The sequence below is a fragment of the Phragmites australis genome, chromosome 6, assembly GCF_958298935.1.
Source record: "Phragmites australis chromosome 6, lpPhrAust1.1, whole genome shotgun sequence".
Classification (NCBI taxonomy): domain Eukaryota; kingdom Viridiplantae; phylum Streptophyta; class Magnoliopsida; order Poales; family Poaceae; genus Phragmites; species Phragmites australis.
Window position 1 is genome coordinate 13,328,588 of NC_084926.1, and position 17,829 is coordinate 13,346,416.

At 46.4% G+C, this 17,829-nt stretch overlaps 2 protein-coding genes across 4 annotated transcripts; one reads left to right on the plus strand and one right to left on the minus strand.

Moving 5' to 3' along the window:
• Window positions 1-3,097: 3,097 nt before the first annotated feature.
• Window positions 3,098-5,389, plus strand: LOC133921765 (uncharacterized). The gene is made up of 2 exons (XM_062366773.1): window positions 3,098-4,403; window positions 4,490-5,389. Exons 1-2 carry the CDS (start codon window positions 3,395-3,397, stop codon window positions 4,975-4,977), a joined length of 1,497 nt encoding a protein of 498 aa, XP_062222757.1. The 5' UTR covers window positions 3,098-3,394; the 3' UTR covers window positions 4,978-5,389.
• Window positions 5,390-7,437: 2,048 nt separating this feature from the next.
• LOC133921766 (filament-like plant protein 7) lies at window positions 7,438-13,636 on the minus strand. 3 transcript variants are annotated; one of them, XM_062366775.1, is made up of 4 exons: window positions 13,137-13,636; window positions 8,559-10,432; window positions 8,393-8,453; window positions 7,438-8,279 (listed from the first exon to the last, which is right to left on the minus strand). In XM_062366775.1, exons 2-4 carry the CDS (start codon window positions 10,349-10,351, stop codon window positions 7,812-7,814), a joined length of 2,322 nt encoding a protein of 773 aa, XP_062222759.1. In that variant the 5' UTR covers window positions 10,352-10,432; window positions 13,137-13,636; the 3' UTR covers window positions 7,438-7,811. The 3 variants fall into 3 exon arrangements, with proteins under 3 accessions (XP_062222759.1, XP_062222761.1, XP_062222760.1); XM_062366777.1 differs by lacking the exon at window positions 13,137-13,636 and adding an exon at window positions 12,960-13,047; XM_062366776.1 differs by lacking the exon at window positions 13,137-13,636 and adding an exon at window positions 10,508-10,813.
• Window positions 13,637-17,829: the final 4,193 nt, after the last annotated feature.

The window sequence follows — 17,829 nt, forward strand, 5'->3', positions numbered from 1 at the left end:
TGCCCCCTTCTGTTTATCCCTGCAAATTCTGTTGAAGAAGTTACCTTAGCATCAGCCGGCGAAGGCAAATTAGCCTCTGCTACCAAATGATCTGCCTCTGTGGACCCCGCCGCCTTAGCCACCTATACCAGCTCTAGCGTGCTTATTGCCTCATAATCACTCTCCTCCTTTGATTTAGAGACCCCATCGCTATCCCAAAAACTCCCTGAAGGATGTTCAACTCCATGTGGTTGCCTTGGTATTGACGAAGCAAGGACTCCCGCCACAATGGACGACGATAGGAACTTATGATCTTGATGAGCCTCCTCCGTGCGATGCTCAGACTCTACCATAGGCACCGACCGAGCCACCAGCGGCAGAGTTAGCCACCTCACTCTCACCATGATCGCCTCACTCTCACTTCATAAATCCTAAACCTAAACCTTAAATAAAAGGCTTTAAGCTAGCCCCAACGGCTTCCCTTCGGGGATCAAATCCCGTCGTAAAGGAATTTTCGTTCCTTTCAGCGTTCCAACGATTTCTCTTCATGGTTTTCTTCACGACGGGATTTCCAGTGTCATTTCTTTCAGGACGGGATTCTCTTTCCTTTTCCTTCACGGTTCTTCTCGAAGAGAAGTTGTTGAAGATAAGAAAAAATAAAAAGAATGAAAACAAGAAAGAGAATCGAAAAAAGAATGAAATGAAAGAAATATAGTTGAAGATGATCTTACGACCAATCTATTTCTAAAGCAGTGAGACTTCAAGAACAACCACACCGTCACACTGAGCATAGCAGCGGCATGAGTCGGATGTCAGGAGCTCGCCTTGCTCGCGTCATCCGCCTGGGCGCCGAACCTCGTTGCCTCTCGCGGTGCTTTCCGGCCACTTCGTCGTCCGTGGCCCTAGTCAGCTAGCAGGTGCCCTCCGCGTGAGCACCCAGCGCTCCGCCACTGACACGTGAGAGCCCCTTCCACACCACGTGCTAGTGATTAGTGCCCAAGATTAGGAAAGGGGATACAAAAAGATGTAGGAATTCTTAACAGAATAACATGGTCTGACGTGAGCTGTAACACGGAGTCACCGACTGACCAAAGTTGGATAAAAACAACATATACTTTTCGTATGATTTGGTATCTGAAAAAAGTCTCTCACGTACGTGTTCTCTGCCTTACGTCCACCCGTTATTTGTACCTCACAAGTCCTGTCAAGACTCGTGATAAGCTTAGGGACAACGAATCAAGGTGTTACAAGGTAAAAAAAAGAAAAGCGAGCGTTGACACATTTACTAAGGTTCACCACGGTACCAACATCAGTTTTCACTGTCAGCTGAAAAGCAGCAGTGAACCCCATCACTTACCCGATGGAAAATTTTCTTTTGCCGAATTCAATATTTTTTAGAATTGGACTTCACTACAGATTTAGACAATACAGATGTTACATTGCATGGCCATCGAAATCATATAAACAAGTAGGTAGGGTTGGATTAACCAAGTATTTAAATATTATCAAACAAGAAATTGTTTAAATATCAGGAGTGCGTAATTATTTGTAAATATATGAGACAAATTATCTATCTATTATATTATTATTTGAGTATTAAAAGGAGTTACTATCTTCGTTCTCTAGATCACAAAATTATCATATTAATAGAAAAATAAAATGAATTAGACCACTCATTGTTATAAATATCTAACAAAAATCTAGATTAACTGATTAAACCAAACAATCCATATCAAATACGATTAATGAATAGTTAAATTCAAAATTAAAATTATAAAAAATTACCAATTGGATTTCTATACATATTGTGAAGCAAAATATCTAAATAAAGAACCCAAATAAAATAAAATATATAATAATTTAAATTTAGGTTATAATAAAAAAAGAAGAGTCCATATCAAATATAGTCTTAGAAAAATCAAATTATTATAAAAAATAAATATCTAAATAAAAAGTCTATGTAAAATACAATTAATCAAAGATATGGTGATACAATATTATAGTAAGGTTAACTATATTATTAACATGAGCCAGCTTGCAAAGTGATTATTATATCTAAGTTATCCTAAAAGAAAGAGAAGTAGGTGAATGTTACGTGTTCATTCTTCCGTCCATAAGCTAAATCACTTTGATTAACATATTAGTGATTACGAAAGTGATAGTAACCGGCGAACTACTGTCGATCACCGCGAATCTTACTGAGGAGTACCATTTCTTTTAGAGCAATGCTACATGTACTAAGAGTATCTTGAAACTTTTAGGTTGGGTAAGGGGGTGGGTCATTTTCTTTTCGCAAAATAGATATTTAAGAACTTTTTTCATATGTATAGTTTTTATCTTTCAGTACCACTAATTTATTTACAGGTTCTAAAAAATATTAATTGTCAATAGTTGATAGTTCAAGCTATCAAATATTCATGATGCAAAGTTTATAAGTCTGGCATGATTCTGCGGGTAGTAACGATAGTTTTGTTACAAAAGAAAAGAAAAAGGGTAGTAATAGTAAATGCCCCACCAGAATTACCATTAGACTTTGATACGTGTCCAATAAATTTAGCTTTCGCCTACTTGCCGTGCCGTTCACAGCGTGAACTGTTTCTCTGAATATTTTTTTCTACATATTTCAATTATTCGTAAATGAATTACATAAAAAAGTCAATTTTGTAGGAAAATTGCTCATTTTACTTTTCACCAATATGCTATGAAATCTGATAAAATTAGAGACATCGGATGTAAAAGATTGATGTATGGTAAAAATAGACTTAAAAGTTGCCACATGTGAATCTAAAGATTAAAATTTCTCAAAAAATGTATTGAATAACTACGCCATTTTAAATATGTGACAAGAGCAATTATTTACTAATCTTGCAACCGTCATTGAGTTTATTTTTGAAATTCCGCATGGTATAACGTACACATCCTCCCCTTAGTAAGTCCTTTGTGATTTTTTCAAAACATTCCGTCCATGATTTTCACGAAATTTGCAACATTTAACACGTTTTCACTTGATCTGCCTCCACTTCAAATCTTTCACATGTCACGTCACCAGCCTAACCCGCACCGTGCGACGTGCCGGTGTCCCCGCTGCAAATAGGCGCCGATCCGGTCAGCCCCCGAGCAAATAAACCCATCCGCAGCATCCCATCCAGAAGCGTGCCGCTTCCGCCCAATTTAAAACCCCTCTGGCTCCAACCGCTCGTCGTTTACCTGCTTTTGTTGAGCCAGTCAGCATTCCGTGCCCGCGCCAGCCTTCCTAGACCCTCCACCAAACCAAGCCCCAAGAACTCAACAACAGCACAGAGAAAGAATCAACCGGCCGCGCACCCCCAAGAGCATCATGCCCATGTCCGTGTACTCCTCTCCATCGACGCAGCTCCGATCAGGACAGTGAGTAACAGCAGCAAGAACGAGCAGTATGGCGCTGTTGCTCAGGCTGCTGCTCGCCGTCGGGCTCCCGGTCGCGGCGCTGGTCGTGGTCGCCTTCTTGGTGTACCGACGGCGAAGCTTACCGCGCAACTCTCCGCCGGAGCTGCCGGAAGTTGCTCCTGTGGCTGGTGTGGAGCCGACGGCGAGCCCCGGGCTGGCAAAGCTCAACATGAGGTACAGCGCCGCCAGCGGCCGCGCGGGGCTCCGGTTCCAGCAGTTGCAACACCACCACCACCATGGACACGTCCGCGTTGACGTGAGGCATCGGGGGCCGGGCGGCGGTGTGCAGCAGGGCCCGTTCCAGTGGGCGGATCACCCGCGGCTGGTAACCGAGGCGGCGGAGAACGGGTGGGCGCAGTTCGTGTTCGCGGTCGCGCCGCCGCGGTCGAGGTCCGCGTCGTCGTCGCCGTTGTGGGGGACCTGCCCGGTCTGCGACGCCGGGACTAGCGGCGACAAGCCGGAGGCCGCGTGGGAGGTGCCGGCAGGATCGTCGGAACGGATGCAGGCGGTGCGGCTCAACCCCGCGACCGCGTCCGCCGCTGCGTCCAGCAAGAAGTGGCTACCGGGGAGCATCCCGAGCCCCCTCCGTGGCGATCCGGACGCGGGGAATCCCAACGCCCCGTGCCTCGCCAGGATGAGCTTGCCGCTGCCCGGACCACCGCTCGCCGGTACGCCGTTCCCGCAGGACGCCTACTTCGAGATCACCATCATCTACTTGAACACGAAACGGCCGGAGTGGTCAGCGTCGAGGGCGAACAGGCGTGGGAAGGACGGCTCCAGCGAGAGCGACCGCGTCAAGCTCGTCAGTTTTGCACCGGACGCCAAGGACCCAGTCCAAGAAAACAGAGCCGCCAAAGACGATCAACAAGACAAACAGAGGCACTTGGTCATGTCGCTGGGCCTCGCCGCAGCGTCTGCCTCTCCGTCACGGCCGTTGCTGGCCGGAACGTACGCGTCGTCCATCGGCTTCCACTCCAACAGCGCTGTCTACCTCGACGGTAATTGGCAAAGCACATAACCACTCTGCTTCAATCATTCTTGAGCGCAAGACATGATCTGAAAGAGTTTCGGTGGATTGTTTCAGGGATGAAGCTGGCGTACGAATCGGACAAGTCATCGTGGGCGGGCGTGGACAAGGTGGTGGGGTGCGGCTTCGAGCCGGCGAAGCGGAAGGTGTTCTTCACGGTGAACGGGCAGCTGGTCCACTCCGTGAGCTGCAACGCGGAGGCGTTCTCGAGCCCGCTGTACCCGGTGCTGGCCTCCAGCTTCGACGTGATGGCGCTGGTCAACCTCGGGCAAGGCAAGTTCCGGTACGCGCCCGCCAACGCGCGGCGCACGGCTAACCCGTGCTTCGTCCGCGCCGCGTCGGCTGGCGACGGCCGCAGCGTCAACGGTTCGATGGACCTCGACTTCGACGACAGCGGCGAGCTCTTCTCCATGGGCCGCGTGGACTCCGGTTGGCTGGAGGCGTCACGGATGAGCAAGGGCAGGAAGGAGAGCGGCGCCGGCACGACGCCAGCCGGCGACCTGGATGCCGAGTCCGACCTCTTCGAGATCTCGCTGCGAGACTGAGACGGCCGGAGACGGACAGGTGGCCCATTTGACAAACAAGAATTAGTTGTAGTAATGGCGATACTGACACATGCCTAGGAGTTAGGACGCTGCAGGTTAATCTGGCCGTTGCTGTTGTTGTTGTATCATCTACTTGTTGTTATCTAGATGTGAAAAAGTGTTACAGCTAGGTTAAAAGGATTAAAAGCTTGTCTTATGTAATGAGCTTTTGATTCGATCTTTCCCTTTTTTTAATCTATTTTGTCCTTTCGCTATTCTTGTTATAGGATGTAAAGATACTAGAGAAAGATTCTGTGACTAGAATTTCGAATGAAGAGGAGGAAAGGTGAGGATAAAACTCCTCCGCTCAGAAAGATGAATCTCTGTATGATTCACATTTGCACTGCTAATAATGGTCTCTTTTTACCAGATATTTGCAAAGTCCATGCAACTTTATAACTGTGTTGTTTTGATTACTTCTATCATCTCACATATTCTAAGTTTCATGCGGGGTTATTGTTTCTTTTCTTCCGAAATTACGCTAGAAGCTCTTGCTTGCACTTAGGAAGGAGGTATTTGTCCAAGTTTGAGCCAGGGCAGGTGATGCTCGACGGCAATACCTGCCAATTGAGCAAGCACACAGTCCAAGGTGAAACTATTGTGGTTGCAAAAAAATAAGCATATTACGATAAAACAAATATTATGCGATTGGGCATATGTAGATGTTCTATATGGGCTTTGTATTTACACTGGCATCTATTAACGCCATACTCTTTTACTTGTCAATTTAGGTACCGACACAGTCTCCAATAAAATTAAACTAAATCTAAGTAAAGATAGGTCATGTTTGTTTCAGCTACAGATTGAAAATTGATTATGAATAACAATCCACGATCTGTAGCTGAAACAAACATGTCCTCATCACAATACAGCTTATAACAATTCAGTCTCTGGATTGTAACAATTTAGTCATTCGGGTTTTACCAGCTTCTTACAATTCACAATCTACAAGTTATTTTTTATAATCTCCAGCTGAAACAAACAGTCCTAAGAGAAGATAGGTACCTAAATTGCTAGGATTTTTTTCGAATTTAAACTAAATTCAAAAATTATTAAAGCAATCTCCTAAATTCAAAAATTATTAAAGCAATCTCCTTTTCCAAACATGCGCTTAGCATCACAAGGATAACCATACCAAGAAAAAAGTTTGAAATTCGGATCAGTGGCATCTCAAGCAAGCAGTATACCCCTACCTGAATGGGCCCAGGACTTGAGTAACATAGAAACCCTATGGTGATAAGAACCATATGGGAGCTCCCATCAAACCACACGGTATATGCAAAGCAAAAGAATCTGAACCGTTCCACAAGTTGCCATTTGGCCACTTGTTTGCACAAGAACTCCACGAAAAAGCCTGCAAAATAAGATACCATGGCTTGCTACGCTACAGAATAGCGCTATCCAGCACAGAAGTACAGGAGAGAGTACAAAGCTGGAGAAGTGACAAACAATTGCCGTCAGTCCATTAGAAAACGGCAAGAAACAACAAGCTCTTGCCGTCCCAAACGTCACTGCAGCCTGAATGATAATCTAATTATTGGATTTGAACTGCACTCGCCCAGTGTTATATCCATGAGGGGCAGACGCAGACTAAAAAATGAGCGAGACGTAACAGAGGTTGAGCCTTTGCAACTTCATAAAAAAATAGCTAAGTTTATTGAAAAACAAGAATTTGAGCCTGTGCTCTCGCTTGCTTTATGCTGGGTCCGCCCATGATCTCCATAACCTCAAGGAATTAATAGCGTTGCAAATTTGGAGTAGCATGCGTGATTAGTGATGTTTCTTTTTGTGTTCTACGGCACCTAACTGCACTGCAGACTTTCCATGTTTTTTAAAAAGTGGTCAGCATCTGAAACCCCTTTGGATTCAAGGTGTTGTGTTGTCTCCAGTCCATTCAGCCGCCTCTAGAATATGGCCGTCCGTTGTGTGACCCGGTTTTGGACGACACTGCTTCTAGACGAGGAAGGTTTGGGCCAGCCATGGTTGTTTTCTTTTGTTGAGGTCGGCTGGTCCAACCATTCTTCACAGGATTATCATCAGCATGATAGTATTTTTCAACTGCTTAAAGTAATAAAGTCAGAAGATCACAGCCCTGTTGGAGAATCCTTCTTGGGATGAGCACATCTGGCTATCTCACCAGTCACCCCTACCCATAGAATCTTGCAATGTTTTTGCATTCAAATCCCTACGGGCAATACCGTTAACATCCATCCCAAAAAGGAACATTAGATTTCTACTGCATTAGAGACTCCAGCTAACTCAGATGTCAAAATGTCAATGCCATGTGTATCCATGTTTCCTATTTATGGCGAGAAAAAATGCTGCTATGGTGATTTATTTGTAGTCCTTCTGAGTTGCCACTACTTGGAGGCTTGGAGCTCTAGTCCGCTCTCTATAAATCCAGGCAAGTGCAAGAACATCTCAGGAATACAAATGTTCTATTACTGTACTGTTCCTGGAAGGAAAAATAATGAATTTTCCTTCATTAAATTAACATTTACACAGCCATGAGGTGCATAAATACACAAAGAAAACCGTTCATGTACGCCAAGGAAAAAAACAGATGGTTGCTCACATCATGTGCCAGAGCCTGTGTTGCCATCTGTCACTACCAGGCTCTGGAACAGAATGTATGGCCAAAGAGATCGCTCACTGGGAGCAGGAATGCAAGAATTTGTAACAAACAGAACAAGCCCAAAATCACTGGTCATAACGTAGCAGTAGTGCAGTGCTAAATTAGATGGAACACATGCAGCACCAGCAGCAGTGCGTCCACCATGTTGATTCAGCGCAGCCTAGGAGCCACCTTCCACTTTCTTTCTGAACATTATCCTGCCCAGCAGGCTTGGACCCCGCTTCTTCTTCCTAGGATCAGCCGAAACGTCGTCTTTCCGTGGCTCGGCGAACACTGGATGGGCAACGATTAGCGTCGATTCCTCGTCATCAGCGTCGGCGTTCTGCTCTTGTGCTATGCTCCTTCTCGGTGTGGCATAAAGCTCGTCTTCTTCTTTCTTCAATTGCATTTGTTTGGGTGTAGCAGGAGACCTAGAACCCTCAGCATTAGCGAACTCTTCGGCGAGGATGCTTGCGAGTGACTGGGGCTTATAGTCGGACTTTGCTGAGCTCGGCCTGGGGTTGCAGATTGGACTGTCCAGAGGACCTGATGTTGCTGGAATCTTTAGAGCCTGCAACTGCTTGCTTAGAGTTGTGATCGTCTCCTGGCACTCGGCGAGCTTATCGGCTGCTGCCAGTATCTCTGAGTTCTGCAGGAAGTGCAGAGTTTGAGGATTCAGTTTCTGATTATATAGTGAAAACTGTAACTAAAAAACAGTGCTATTTTTCTGCAAAATTGTAGAGCAAGGGTAGGATAACTTACTGTTGCTAACTGATTTTCCTCTTGTGCTGCCCAATCTTCCACACTTGCCTCAGCAGCAGGGCTGCATGATAAAGAATATGAATCAATTTTATCAATAAGAAGTCCATAACCAGTTTTGTTTTTAATATAAATGTTGTGTATATAGCAGCTTCTGAGTTGTAGCTACCTTTCTATCTCACAGTACGTAGATTTTCTTCCCGGCAGGATATTTTCATCCTGAGCATGTATAATTTGTGTCAGCTCTTTATCAAGCTTCTCTTGATGACTGACCATAATCTGGCCTTCAGCTGATTGAACTTGTTCCTCTTGTGCTTCTGTCTGAATATCTAGAGCTGCTGCTGGTTTTGCACTTTGGATGTCATGTTGAATTTCTGTGTTCACTGCACCTAGTGACTTATCACCATCGAAATACTTATCACTATCCACAGTGTCAGATGGATCTTGGTTTGAGAAGTATTGGCTCACTATGAACTTCAGGATCAGGCAAACCTCGTCGATGAACTTTTCAAGCTTAGCTTTCCCATGTAGTAGATCATGACAGAGTTCAACCAGGTACTCAAGGCGACCGCAAAGTTCAGACTTGTTATGCAACAGTGATCCTGACCTTGAAACATTATCTTCTGCAGATGTGCCAATCATGGAAGTGACTTTTTCAACCAGATCTCTGACTATCTTCTCTATTTCAGACCGGTCATACCATACATCCGAATCTTCTCTTTTGGCAGAAACAGCACTCTGATCCAAAACCAGTGCGTGCCTTATTTCCTCAATGATGGTTTCAATGCTTTCCTGAGTTGATTCATGCTTATGCATTACCAGTTCCCAAATATCCTGAACCCTTCCAGGATGACCGCTGGAGATACTACCATTCATGACAAGATCATTGCCATTCTTCTCTCGCGTTACCGATCTCGTATCCGCCTTCTTCGGAGATGCAAGTGGTGCATTTCGCTTCCGATCACCTGATGCCATCTCCAGTTTCTCAATCTCGATGAAATCATCTAGCAAGCTCATGTCAGATGATGCTATGATGGACGCACCAATCTGGTTCCCGGACCTGAACTGCTCGAGTTCAGAAATCAGAGCAGAAGCCCAAGATTCAGACTGACAGTTAGCATCACTCAGCTGTCTGTTCTCTTCTGTCAGCTCCTTGAGCTGCCTCTGCACCACTGTCAGCTTGCAAGCCTCGTCGGCGTACTTCATCTGCACGAACTGCAGCTCACTGTCCCTCTTGGCGAGCTCCTGCTTCAGCTCCTTGTTCTCGTCCTCGACGGCACGGAGCTTGAACGCGTAGTTCTCGGCGTCCGAGACCGAGCGCCGCGGCGACGGTGACGCGGTGCGCGACGAGAACGGCGTCACCGACCGCGGCGAGGAGGGCGTCACCGGGCGCGGCCGCCTCGGGCTGGCCCCGGGTGTCTGCTTGTGCCCGTCGACCTCGTCTCTCATCTTGGCAATGGCCGCCGGCCCCGGGAGCCGCTTGCGGACCATGGCGCGCAGCCGCAGGCACTCGGCCTCCAGCTGCGCGATCCTCTTCAGGTGCTCCCCCTGCTGCCTGCGCGCGGCGTCGGCGGACTTGAGGTCGTACTCCCGCTCCTGGACACGGACCTCCAGCTCCTTCTGCAGCATGAGCACCTCGTACTGCAGCGAGCCGGCCTGCTTCTGCGCCGACTCGAGCCTCGCCGTCGCGTCGGCGAGCTTGTCGCCCGCGGCCGCCTCGGACTGCCTCAGCTCTCTGATCAGCGCTTCCTTGGCGTCGACGGCCTTGCAGAGGCCGCTGTTCTCGGCGGCAAGCTTCGCTGCCTTCTTGTTCGCCTCTTCCAGCTTGTGCTGGAGCTCCTGGACTTTCTTCTTCTCCGAGGATATCTCGTTGGCTGCCTCGACGATGATCTGCTCCCGCTCTTCTCTTGCAATTACCAGTCGCTCCATGCAGGATCTCAGAGCTTCTTCCATTTCAGTCATGGTTCCCTTTATGCTTCTTCAGCTGATCAGCTCTTTCCCTTCAATGGGTACTTTTGCTAGAGGCAATAGTCTTAGCTTAACCTGGCCATGAGGCTATTTAGTTCAAAATTCATGCATAAATAAAGAATCTGTGGGAAAAATAAACAAAGAATTTACGTTTACAACTTCTGTCAGTTAGTAGCGGCCAAGCCAATCAGCTTTGCATGATGCTCTTGCTGATTTCTGAACCCAACAACTACACTAATTTGCTTATCATGTTTTGCCAACCAGCGACTGAAGCTAAATTGTCCTAGAACTGAATATTTCTTCCTCATTCCATCCATCATGCTTTTGTAAAGGAGAAATGTGTGGGTTCTGAAGCAACCACTGTACTAGTTGATGTGTCTCACTCTAAGGTGTCAGTGAAGAAAATATATTTCACAAATGAAGTGTGGTGAGAGCTCATTCGCAGTAGTGTCTAAAGCTTGGAGAAAAAAATAAAGAGGAAAGGAATGTCCAATACGGTGATGGTAAAAATATGTCTCCTGATCTGATGCCTATGGGTCTATATCTATAGTGTCATTCAGAGTGTGAGTATACAACCATGTCCCTACTGTGATAATGATACACGTTTCTCCTATGTAATAGGGACCTAGGGTCGGCCGGGTAACATGACCTAGGCCTAAGTAAAAATATTGTAACCCTACTTGGAGGGTATTTTCTAACTGTGGCAGCAAGTGGTGGTAAGTTTAGTCGTCCATTGCGGCGCTGTACTATCTAGTGTGTAAGGTCGGTCACCACTTGCTCTTGGTGTGTCAGGGTGAACACCACATGACTGGCATTAAATGTCGGTCATCTCATGGCAGGTATCACGTGGCCAACGAGCCTGCTTTCGCTGATCTTTATTAGGGACTTCGCATCTTTCCTTCAGCCTCCGGGAGTCCGCGGCCTCCGAAGGTCAGGGGGCTCCACGGGACTCCTAGGCTTGGGTCTTCGGGATCGCTCCAAAGCTAGAGATTCGAAGGGGTCATGAGCCGGAGTGTTGTCGGGCTTAGGTTGGCCGAACCAAGGGGCGTTGGGGGTCATCTAGCTCTCCCAGGCTCTGAGAGTCGGTGGCTCGAGGAGGTTGCTCACGAGCTCCAGAGGCCCTAGTTGCCGCAAGGGATCTGGGGCCCTAGGACTCCGAAGGAGTCCTTGATTGCGACTCCCTACAATATTTACGGTTGGGGCATTTTCCCCAACAACACCCCTCATCTGCTAGCATCGAGGTCAGGAGGGGTGAGCAGACGCAAAATTACAAAGGAAACTAGCCCCAACCCCGCCTCCAAGTCAGGATGTTCGAACAACTTTTTACCTAGATTGACCTCTTAGCAGTGGCCACGAGTGATGGCGTCGAGGCTCAATGGAGATGGTGTGGTCTGGAGCTCCATGATAAGGTCGATGATGGGTTGAGGGGCGCCGAGGCTTGATGAAGACTATGCTCTGAAGTCCCACAACAGTTTTCAATGGGGAAGCTGACTGGGGGAGTTGAGGGAGGCACCTCGTGAGCCCCTTTGGGTTTCCGCAGGTAGGCTTGACAGAGAGGCCGTCTAGAGACTAGTGATGGTCATCGGAAGGGGGGTCGTTGGCGGCGACGTGCTCCAGAGCCTCAAGGCGGAGGCCAGAGGTGTAGTTGACATCGAAGTTGAAGAGTGGCAAGGCTCATTAGAGAAGAAATAGATAGTGACGTCGAGGTAGGAAGTCTGCAACCCCCTTAACGCTGGCCGCGATGTGGGTCAACAGAGATGACGAGTTCTGAAGCCTACGCCGAGGCCACGTGGTAGCCGATGTCAGAGCTGGACACTCCGGAGCCCATGGCCTCTTTGGTGCCCCTTTTCGTCGAGGGAGGCCAAGGAGGTTGCCGAGCAAACAGGCTTTTAGAGGATAATTGTTCTACGAAAGTGCCCTGGACTTCGTCACAGAAGTTGTCTCAGGGCTGGGCCCAGGCACAACTGCCCCTAGGTTTTAGTGCCTAGAACCTTCGGAGGGCAGCATGCACAACCGTGGCCTAGGCCATAGCCCCTTGCGGTACAACCAAGGGGTGTCGGGGTCAGCTAGCTCCCCTAGGCTACGAGAGTCGGTGACTCGATGAGGCGGCTCACAAGCTTCGAAGGCCCTGGTTGCCGCAGGGGGTTCGGGGCCCTGGGGCTACAGAGGAGTTCTCGATAGCGACTCACTACAGTATCTACGTCTAGGGTATTTCCCCAACAAAAGGGAAAAAAACGCTTGCTTTTAACTGAACTCCTTTTCAGAAGCATTGAAAATTGTTCACCTCATATTACGACGACCAAATCCAACACCACTTAACAGAAGTATATGCTGTTGTATTGTAGGATCGTACTCAACCCTATCTGTCTTTTATTCAAAAGCACGAACATTGTCTCAATCCTGATCCAAATTTTGAATCTTCGAACAACTGCCTATTGGTTTGAGTACGTGAGTGAGTTGGCATGGCACTTGGTAGCAAGGCCATAGTCTTTGATGGCAAACCGTAAGATTAATGATTAGCAGTACGCCAGTACCATTGTGCCATGTTCAGATAAATCTCCACAGATAACCGAAAATGCTACGATGAAGAAACATGGCAGACCTAGTAGACTGCATATCAACTGAAGTTCACGAACACACACTGACACTGTACCAGGCTCAGTGCAAAACTAAAGCAGAAATTCAACCTGAACGAATAGCATTTGAATAACTAGAATCAGACAGAACAAGGCAGAGCAAGACATTGCGGCGAAAAGCAAAAAAAAGTGATATACACTACCTGCTTCAACAGGGCCCGTACAACTTTTCAGACGCCACAGGGATGCATGGCTCCTCGCTCGTCGCAGAGCGGCGAAGAGAGGCAGAGCAGGAAACGGGAACACAACTAGAAAGCGGTTGCACCACCTTGGTCGCTCGCGGCATTCTATCCCCAGGCCATTTCGCGGGTGAGGCACAAGTAGTTTGGTCGGTGCCCCGATGCGTTCGAGTTGCGGAAGAAAGCGTCAAAGGGTGCAGCGCGGGTGGCGCTTTCTTCGCGAGGCGGGGCAGCGGAGGAGTCAGGGGATCGGAGCTCGGTGGTTCAAGCATGCCGTCAGTCAGACTGAAAGATGAAGCGGTTGTGCTGTAAGGTTCTTGCACGACCAGACGACCCCACTGGAGACTGGCTTCTTCCTCTCCTGACATGGCTCTTCTACTGGTGGATTCAAGCTACCACTAGGGACGCATCATGGCTCATGAGAATGATAGCACTAGCCACGAGTTCATGCTTCAGAGAATGGCATACATATACTTGAGCAGTACGTGCATGCTTTTTTTCAGAAAAATTATTGTGCATTTCCTTGTGTTCTGCAGCCTGAATTACCTATCCTAGTAGCTTGTTGAGTAGTTTTTTTTACAGGGGCTCGATGTGGCATGACACCTTGTGGGTGTTGGGGGTGACGAAGACAGGTCGGTGAAATGTTGCCGTTCATGTCAGCAGTCGCTACATCGTCATAGCACAGGAGAAATGTGGAGCACAATGTTGAACATTTTCTCCAGGAGTTAGGTGCCATGTGAATCTTACTCAAGTTGAAAAAAGTTATCACTCTAGTACATAAACGGCATCTAACCTGCCCATCTCTGACTTGACAATCTTTCTGTACCCGAGATGAACAGTATGATTCATTGCTACAACGCTTTTCAGACACTTGGATTTCGACAGTAACGTACGCGCAGGGTCCTTTAAAGGAAAAGCAGCTGCTGCTCTGCACTTGTCACCAACTTGGCAGATTGCATCGGTGGGAACGACGTAGCATCGCTGGATTCTGATGGAATGGCAGGACGATACGCGCTTGTGCAGCAGTGCGAAACCGCAAACACGTCTTAGCCTGTGCCGGTGGTGGGTGGGTCATGTGAAGTGAGCTCGGCACCAAACCACTATGGCCTTTGGCGGTGGGTGTAGTGATTAGCATGCATTTCCCACTCCGTCACAGGACGTTTTGGCTGATGGGCGGTCAACCGGTTGGTTGCACGGCGACATCCCACTGAGATAATTGGGGTGCTCTGCAAGTGAAAGGTGATGAAAAAGGATTGCTCCAACACCTCTTCCGTTTCCATGCTTACAACTGAACTGAAGTGTCGAGTTAGTGACTCTGACTTGTCGTTTGTGTTTGTCCATAAGAAATGGCTTGTCATGGTTAAAAACTCATCAATCTGGTTGACATTTTTCTTCAGAAATTGTGAGCCACTGTTGTCCATGATTTCAGAGCAACCACAATGTGGTAAAAAAAAACCGTGCAGTAAGCAATAAATGCTACTTACTGCCCGGTAGCAACCATTGTGGAAGCCGGTCTTAACAAAAGCCTGGTCATAGCTACTGTCGGCAGTAAAATATATTATCTCTGTAGTACCACTGTTTACAAAGAATAAAGAAATCAAGGTAGTTGGCGTTGGCTTCTAGCCGTTCGTTGCGCAAAGTGCTCTAGTTTCTTCCTACAAAGCAGAGACACGGCAAAAAAAAAAAAAAACAAAGAGTAACTTCACATTTCATCAAACACTACTAGATGAAATAGATCCCTCCAATAGAGATTTTATAAACTTGCCGAACCAAGTTTTCCCAAACCAACATCCTATCAATGCTAGCCAAAGCTCCCCTCCTACTCAATTCCCCACAACTTTCCTCCAATCTCAGTTTTCCCAATACTCAACACCTAATTTTCAGAACTTCCACCCTTCTGGTCCTCTTAGCAACTATCAACTATATAGCCATTCTCCTCCAAGCTTTCATAGTGTTCAGCAGCAAGGGAATTGGTTACAATATACTCCAATCGGGTTTCAAAGTTTTGGACCTCAAGAAAGTTTGGTGCACACACCAAATCAAAGTGTTTGGAGCTACAACCAACACTTCTTCTCATGGATCAGAATCAGTCTCTCTATGCCCTGCAAGACAACAAGAGAAACAACTTGTTAACATTGAAGATTCAAGTGAGAGTAGTGAAGAGGGAGGGAGGAGAGGGAAACACGTCAACTGGACTGAAGAGGAAAACCTATGACTACTTAGTTCTTGGTTGAACAACTTCATATGCAAAGTAATAAGGCTAAATTGTTTGCAAAGCATCAAGAATCAGCAAGAAAAGATATCGAATGAGCTTTTGGGATTTTGCAGAAACGTTGGCCCATCATACATCAACTATCATATCTTTGGGAAAGGGAAGAACTTGCAAATATTATGTATGCATGTGTTATTTTGCACAACATGATAGTTTAGGACAAGAGAGACTCCTATGGGATACCCGATGACAACACATATGAGCAAGGGCAATTTCCATTCAAATAGCAGGACTTTGACAAGAGTCTAATCTATGGATTTACATAGGTCCTAGAGAAAAACATGGATATTCATGATCGAACAACCCATCAATGTCCCAAGGAAGATTTGATAGAGCACATATGGCAAAAATTTGATGGTCAGCAACAACAAAATTAAAGTTTATTAGTTTCTTGCCAGCCTTCTACTTTACTAGTTTGTCTTCAACCATCAAATTTAGAATTTACATGTTTGCTTCAATACTTGCATTTGTAACTGAGATTTACTATTTTGTCATTTTAGTAGAAGTATGTACTAGTACATCATTCATCCCTTAAGCATTGAAGCACAAGTCCTTTTGAATAGATCTATACCTTCTCTAGATTTTAAAGAACTGAATTAGCATAGGACTAGCAGGATGCATACATGTACTAGCACAAACACATACTCAATAAAAAATTGCCAGAGAGATAAGTGCACAGGACTAGCAGGATGCATACATGTACTAGCATCTCACTGGATCAACACTTGCATAGCACAATCATGAATTGAACCACCCGACTGATCATATGCACAAGCAGCGAGCTAGCGAGACTTACCGATAGCCTCACTCTCCGATTTGCATCAACACCTGCTACCGATTCTGTTTGAATCGCTCACCATCTGCTTAGCTCCACTCAACTCCGTTAGATGCAAGGATCTTCAACACGCTGGTGCCCACCGTCACCGTGCCTACTGCACATCCGGGGGCACTAGTCGATGTGCCTACAATATATCTGGATCTGAGCCCATCGGGCTATGCTATGCTAGGGAAGGAGGCACATGAATGCGGAAGGAAGAAGCGTTGGAATAGATCTTCGGATTAGGGTGGTAGTGATGGAGAGGATTCAGGGGATTTGGGGTAGTGGCAATAAGAGATATGGAATTGAGAGAGGATTTGGTGATGGAAGCTTCTCGTGGGAAGGGAACACAGGTGGTTGGGGACAGACGATTTTTTATTCTATATGGGGTCCACCTTATTTCTCATCATATACATAAAATATTGTAGTATTTATCACAACTATTACCACTTATCATAAATCCCACCCTTAGTACCGATTTGGGCAAGATACATTCCCTTGCTCTCATAAGGTGACTTCTTTGCTACTGTTATACATCCTCTAGCCATTTTTTTATGGTGGTTTCGAATAGAACCGATCTCATTGTACTTGCTTAAGGTTGATGTGGTTTGGGTACCCGGTCGGCGGTCAGCACATACGCTAATACTCTTTGCAGTAACGAGAAGACAAGAAGGCTGTTTTGGTTTCAAATTCCATGGTTCGATTATCATAGGTTGACGTCCTAATTGAACCTATGTCTAATTAATAAACCCCATTAAGTACAGTTTTTATCTCTAAATTGTGGGACGACGGGTGATGACAGGGATTAAACAAAGTAAGCTTCATGTAGAGTGTAAAATTTCTGCTTCTGGCACTAGTCTTTTTACTGCCATACGGTTAAAGTTGTTGATATTTGAAAAACTTGGGTTTGGATGTGAGCTAAGTTCCACATGTGTCTTATGTGTGGGCTCCGGGATGTCAGCCCACGTCCAAATTTACGGCTAAAGGGTGCAAAGTTCACATATTTTTATGCAAAAAGTTTAAAATTATAGTTTTATCATAATTAAAAAAAATTGATGTAGCGTATTTACCTAAAATTGGGCTCGAGCACTCTCTACTCGGTGCAACCAAGCCCGAGTCCACGAATACTCACCAATGGAGACCACAATCCACTCATTTTCCCTGAGTCTTGTAGGGCTTTGCACCGACCTCTGCACCGAACATGCCTCCATCCAGATCCAAGACCTTACACCGTAGCTCTGCCTCTCTTCCTCCTCTGGTAGTCATCCTCGCCTCCCACCTCCCCCGCTCACCACAGTGGAGTGAAGTGGAGATCCATCGAACCTGGATTGTTTTCTACTGTTTTAAGTGATACAATAGCGAAAATCCCTACTAGAGAAAACTTTATTAAAACAAAACGAGAGGAACCAGTACAAGAAGATTATACAAAACACAAAAAAAAAGAACTACACAGCAGAAAGAATCCAAGAGGAGACTAAGGCACTAGGGGAGTTGTTCATCCTATTCAGATGTAAACGAACATTATCCATGAAGCAAGACCTCTAGCTGTTGAAAGGAGTTGTATTTTG